Raw genomic sequence first — 6,150 nt, forward strand, 5'->3', positions numbered from 1 at the left:
GCCGGGCAGCGCGGGCGAGTGGTTAGAGCAGGGGAGCCGGACTCCCTGCTGGGAAATGCCCCGTCGGCGGGGGGGGAGGGGACTGGGGGGGGATGAGTCACGGGGGCGGGGCTCATTGTGTAACCCGGGACCGGCGGGGGGGCGGGGCCTTCCCTGATTGCGTCACCGCATTCCCAGCACAGGCGGCGGCTCGGGGTCGGGGTCGGGGTCAGGGTCGCGGGGGGAGCCCAGGTGTCCGGCAGTCCCAAGCCTTTCCCTGCCCGACTTGCCCCCCCGCCCCCCCGACCTCACTGGTTTGGGGGGGGCACCCGGCTATTTATAGCCACTGGCGCTGACTCAGCCCCCCCGTCTCCCCACGCCCCCGTCCTAGATCCCGATCCCGATCCCGGCTCTTGTGAAACGTCGTGATTCACCCGGGCAAAGGGGGGCAGGCCGGTGCCCCCTCCCCCCGGTCACAGCTGGATGCGGGTGCACAGCTGGCGGCAGATGCGGGGGCTGGGCCCGGGCCAGGGGCTTCCCGGGGCGGGCGGGCGGGGCCGGGCTCGGGCTCGTGCTCGTGCCCGCGCCCGTGATTCACTTCCAGGAACCGGGACCTGACTCAGAGGCGAAGAGAAACTGGGAGCACCGGGAGAGGCTGTCCCAGGGAGCTCGGGTGCCCTGTGCCCTCGTGCGAGACACGCTCGCGCTCGCACGGGGGCTGTGTGCGGGCACAAGCAGCAGTGCGGGGCGGGGGGCAGGCAGCTGTTCCCCCTGCGCCCCCCCGCACCAAACCCCAGGTACCCCGAGTGACCCCCTCGTGCAACGCACGAGGAAGCAGCGCCTTGCACGGCCGTGCGAGGGACAAGCGGGCCCCCCCACCCCTGGCTTGATGATGGCACAGTTGTGAGCTCCCCCCGCGCAGGGGGGGGAGACCCCGGGGACTACAGACCCCCCTGTCCCGCCTCCCCGCGCGGAGCCCAGGAGTCGTGGGGAGCCTCCGGCCTGCTTCGTCCAGCCCCGAGCGCGGCACGGGGCACCGCTGAGGCTGGGAGCTCCTGGGAGTGGGGGCAGGAGCCTCGCACGTGGGGCAGGAGGCAGCTTGCACGGGGCCTGGTTGGGGGTCTTGCACGGGGTTTGGAGGGGCCTTGCACGAGAGCAGGCAGGGCCCTGGCCTGGTGGTTTGTGCAAGCCAGGGGAGCCCCGGGGCCCCGGTAGTTCCGGGAACGGGCACTGAGTCACCCCCCTAGCCACACGTACGGGCTCCGGCGGCCTCGCACGGGGTGGGGGGGCACGAGGCAGGGAGATGCAGGCTGAGGCCTGGTGCAAACTCATCGCACCCCCGCCCGGCCGGTACCTGAGGGGGAGGGGCAGGGCTGCACGTATTGCCAGGGGTGTGTGTGTGTGTGTGTGTGTGTGTGTGTGTGTGTGTGTTGTGCCCAGCCAAGGGACCATGGGGTGGGCAGGGGACACAGCCCCTCATCAAGGACCTTGCACAAGTGTGTGCGACCCTAGAGGGGTGTGGGAACTTGCCCCCACCCCAGTCCAGCCCTTGTCTGGGGCTGTTGCTGCCCCACCCCAATCCTGATCCAGGCCCCCCTTTCTCTCTTACCCCCCCGTTGCCCCCTCCCCAGGGCTCCCCAGACCCTGGGCCCAATCCTGATCCAGACCCCCCCTTCCCCCCGTGCTGCCCCATCCCCCGGGGCTCCTGTGGCCCTGATCCTGGCCCCCCTTTCTCTCCACCCCCTTCCCCCTCAGCCCAGACCCTGGGCCCAATCCTGATCCAGGCCCCCCCTTTCTCCCTCCCCCCCACGCCCAGCCCTTCCCTTCCCTTCCCTTCCCTTCCCTTCCCCAGGTTTTACCCTATTCTCTGGTGGCTTGCTTTTTTTTCAGGGCCTCTTACAACAGCGATGAGGTCATCGCTGAGGGGGCGGGGCTTCAGCCTATATAGCCCCAGCCCCAAGTGCTGACCCCAGCTTCTGCCTGCTCCTCTCTGGGGGTCCCACTGACAGCGCAGCCCCCAGCCCCCACGGCCACGCCATGAGCTCCCTCCTGGATGTCAAGGCCCTGTGCGAGGTGAGGGGCTGGGGCCGGGGCCCGGCCGGGCTGGGTGGGGCCGATCCTTGTCTTTGCCCCTCCGGGGGATCCCCAAAAGGGGTAAATCTTTGCTGTTACCCCCAGATTGGGCATTTCTTTGCTATTCCCACCCCCCCAGCTCTGCTGCATGGAGGCGACGGGGCTGGCGGGGGGTAGAGCAGATCTAGGGACGGGGCAGAGGGGTAGGCTTGTTTGTGGGGGGGGCAGGTTGTTGTAATTGCCCCTCTATGGTTTTTGGGGGAGGATATTTCTCTGTCTGGAGGGGCTGAGAGTGGTGCGGGCAGGGCTGAGCCCCAGGTCCGGACCCCTCCTTTCCCCCCCAAGGCCTTTACTCCCCCCCCCCCCCCACAGGCTGCCTGGACTCTGCCCCAGCCTGGGTCGGGCAAGGGGATCTTCCTGCCCCAGGCAGGGGGTGATTGGGGTCGGGGAAGGGGGCTCTTCCTGTCCCGAGCTGGAAAGGAAAGTTGGTGTAGGCTGGTGGGGGTGGCATGTATGTGTTTGTGTACTTGTGTGTGTCCCAGATGCCTGGGTTCTGTGTGTGTGTGTGTGTACTTGTGTGTGTGTCCTGGATGCTTGGGATGTGTGTGCATGAGAGAGAGATCTGAACACTTGGGTTCTGTGTGTCTGTGCATTGCCCCTGGATGCTGGGGCGCGTGTGTGTGTGCGCGCGCGTGTGTCCTGGATGTCTGTGGCGGCAGAAAGCAGGTAGAGACGAACCTTTAAAACGAAGTAAATCAGAGATACAGAAGCTGCGTGTGCGCGTGCGCGTGTCTTTGGTGTCGTGTTTGTGCTGGTCTCTGCGTCGTGGGTGTTTCCATGTCATGTATGCACCCCTGTCTCTGGCGTGTGTCTTTCTTGTGTTTGCGTCCATCTCTATGTTGTGCGTCTCTGGCGTGTCAGGTGTGTCTTGTGTGCCTTCCGTGTCACATCTGTGTCTAGTGTGTCTTTTGTGTTACATTTGTGTGTGCGTGTCTCTGGGGTGTGTCTCTTGTGTCCCCCTTCTGTCCCCATCTCTGATGTGTGTGTTTCTGGTGTGTCAGGCACGCACCTGTGCCTGTGTGTGTGTGTCCGTGTCAGTCAGGTGTCTGTGTGTTGTGCTGTGGCTGTGCGTGTTTGTGGTGCTGTTGCTGCCCCCCCACCCCCCCACACACGCTTCCTGCTCTGGGCTATCGCAGCTGATTTTCCCCCCCGCCCCCAGCCTAAGAGGGGCCAAGACTCGGCCGAGGCCTCGTCATGGCTCTTCCCTCCTCCCCGGGGCCCGGCCGGAAGCCGGGCCCAGCTCCAGCCTCCGCTCGGCGGCTTGGAAATAACCCGCCCGGACGCCTGGGTCCTTGCCCCCGGCCCTGGGGTTGGTGGGGGGGGCCGATGCCGCAGTCCCTGCAGGGTTTGGGGTAGTGGGGGCAGTGCTAGAAGCTGCATAGGTGAGGGGGGCACCAGGCCCTGCTGGGGGGCTGGGGCCAAGCCGACTCCTCGCTGACCCCTTCCCTCCCTTCGCCCCCCAGAGCCTGCACAGCGCCTGCCTGTCGGACGACGACGAGGCCCCGCGACGCCGCCCGTCCTCCTGCTCCGGCCCGGCGGAGCCGGCCTGGCCCCCGCGCAGCCCCTGGAGCCCCGTGCCCGCCCGGGGGGGCCCCGGTGCCAGCTTCCGAGCTGACCGCTCCATCAGCCTGCCCCCGCCGCCGCCCGGCTTCGCCCCGCTGCGGCCCCCGGCCTCCCCGCCGCCGCCGGCCCCGTCGTCGCGCTACAAGACGGAGCTGTGCCGCACCTTCCGCGAGACCGGGCGCTGCAAGTACGGGGCCAAGTGCCAGTTCGCCCACGGGCCGGGGGAGCTGCGGGCCCTGGCGCGGCACCCCAAGTACAAGACCGAGCTGTGCCACAAGTTCTACCGCCTGGGCCAGTGCCCCTACGGCGCCCGCTGCAACTTCATCCACCACCTGGACGAGGAGCGGAGCTGGTCCGGCAGCTCCCCCCCAGCGCTGCCCCCGCTGCGCCAGAGCCTGAGCTACTCCGGGACCCCGCAGCGCCGCCCCTCGCCCCCGCCCGGCCTGCCCGACCCGGCCGGCTTCGCCCGCGCGCCCTCGCCCGTGTGCCGCGGGGCCACGCTGGGGGAGACCCCGCTGGGCAGCGGGGGCTGCCTCTGCTCCTGCCTGGGCCACGCGGCGCCGTTCTCCTGGGACTCGCTGGTGTCGAACCCGCCGCCCGAGCTGCTGGCGCTGCTGCCCCGGGCGCCCTCGTCCACCTCGCTCTCGGACCGCGACGGCGACAGCAGCGGCTCCGAGTCGCCCGTCTTCGAGCCGCCTGCCACGTGCGGGGCCGGCGCCCGGCGCCTGCCCATCTTCAACCGCCTCTCGGTGTCCGAGTGAGCCCCCGCCCCCCCCAGCTGTGGATCCAGATGTTGCACGGGGCATGGGGGGCAAAACCTAGTGCCCCCCAGCTCCCCATGTGCCCGGGGACCAGATCCCCCCTATCCCCATCCTCATGAGCTCACCAGTGCCTTGGCGGAAGGAGGCGGGGCAGGGGCCACGGCCACTCCTTATTGGGTGCTCTTACTTTTGGGGGGCTGGCTTCCCCCCGGACACACCCACTCCTATGGAAGTGCCTTGTTGATGCCACCTTTTGGCCTTGGAGAGGGGGACTTCCCCCACACCCCGCCCAGTGCGTGGGGGTCCCGATCCTGCCAGGGGCTGGATTGTAGCTGGTATGTAGCATTTTTGGGGAGACCCCATTGGAGAGGGGGGTCTCCCGTGTTTTCCCCCCTGCCCCTTTTGTGCCACCCCTTGCCCATCACCTGCTGTGAATCTCCCAGGCAGGGCCTGGCGGAGCCTGGGTCGGTACCGTATCTTCTCACCTACAACGCGCACCTTCCTCCCCCCCCCCCCCCCAAAATCAGCTTCCAGCATTGGGGGACACTGGGGGTTCCCCCTGCCCCCCCCCCACCATGGCAGCAGGGACTGAATGGAGGTGTGTGTTATACATGAAGGGCGCGTCGTAGGCCAGGAAATACGGCTGCATTGAACGTGCTTGAAGGATGAGACCTGGAGCCCTTGGTGGGGGTCTTGGCCCTGGGATCAGCCCTTGTGTCCCGAGATAATGTCGTTCTGGGCAAAACCCAGGGGTCCAGTCCGGTTATCCCGCCCCCCCCACCCCTCCCCAGGGTACCTGGTATCCTCCAGGAGGGGCCTGGAAAGGACCAGGCCTGGCGGGGTTTGTGCACCTCTGAGCCCGGTCACAGCCGCCACCCTCCCTGCCGTCGCAGCAGGGGTTTGTGTATGTGGGGGGGTATCTCAATAGCCGCCCCCGCGCCCCCTTCCCTGAAACACTGGAGCCCGTCGGAGGGGGAAATCGCGAGCCCAGCGCGTAATCATGAGGTCTCTGAATCAAGATCCCTCGGGGATTTTTCAAGGCCCTGCCTCTTTGGGGGTCTCCCCCCAGAAAAGGGGGGCTTTGAAATGTGCCTTAACCCCACAGATCTGAACTCGGACCCCCTCCCCGTCCCCGACTCACTTGGGGCAAGCTCAGCCGCCCCCGTACCGAAACCTGCCCCCTCCCACGCGTCCGTTTTTTAAATCCAAGCCTCTCACCGGGCAGGAGGAACAAGAACCCCCCCCCTCCCCGACCTATTTATAGCCCCTTATTTATTTCAGACAGAATTTTATATGCTATTTATCTCTCGGGGGCTTCATTTGTTGTTTTGTAATTTACCAAAATAATATATATATATGACTCGACAGTCTATTTTCTGTGTTAAAAGTGCTAGGAGCTGTCGCGCGAGAAATATAATGTTTACAACCCACAAGAACCTGGTGTCTGCGGGATTTATTATGCGGGGGGGGGACGTCTCTCGACGTGTCTGTCTGTCCCTACACACGTGTCTCTACCTCTGTCTCTCTCTTGCTGCCTGGTGTCTGTCTGTATCTCGCTCTCTCTCTCACATAGGTGTATCTGTCTGTCTGTCTCTCTATCTGTATATATCTATATGTATGTGTACGTGTGTGTATATACATATACGTGTGTATGTATGCATATATAATTTGGGCTCAGCCGGGGCCCAGGGGCCGAGCCGAGCTGGGCGGGGCT

General features: G+C 65.9%; 1 protein-coding gene across 2 annotated transcripts; it reads left to right on the forward strand.

Moving 5' to 3' along the window:
* The first annotated feature begins 548 nt into the window (after positions 1-548).
* Positions 549-5,872, forward strand: ZFP36 (ZFP36 ring finger protein). Of its 2 annotated transcripts, XM_059718667.1 has the most exons (3): positions 549-776; positions 1,870-2,052; positions 3,576-5,872. In XM_059718667.1, the coding sequence occupies exons 2-3, from the start codon at positions 2,017-2,019 to the stop codon at positions 4,434-4,436; spliced, it is 897 nt and encodes a 298-aa protein (XP_059574650.1). In that variant the 5' UTR covers positions 549-776; positions 1,870-2,016; the 3' UTR covers positions 4,437-5,872. The 2 variants fall into 2 exon arrangements, with proteins under 2 accessions (XP_059574650.1, XP_059574649.1); XM_059718666.1 differs by lacking the exon at positions 549-776 and having other exon boundaries at positions 1,749-2,052.
* Positions 5,873-6,150: the final 278 nt, after the last annotated feature.

The sequence above is a fragment of the Alligator mississippiensis genome, chromosome 15 (genome assembly GCF_030867095.1).
Source record: "Alligator mississippiensis isolate rAllMis1 chromosome 15, rAllMis1, whole genome shotgun sequence".
Lineage (NCBI taxonomy): Eukaryota > Metazoa > Chordata > Crocodylia > Alligatoridae > Alligator > Alligator mississippiensis.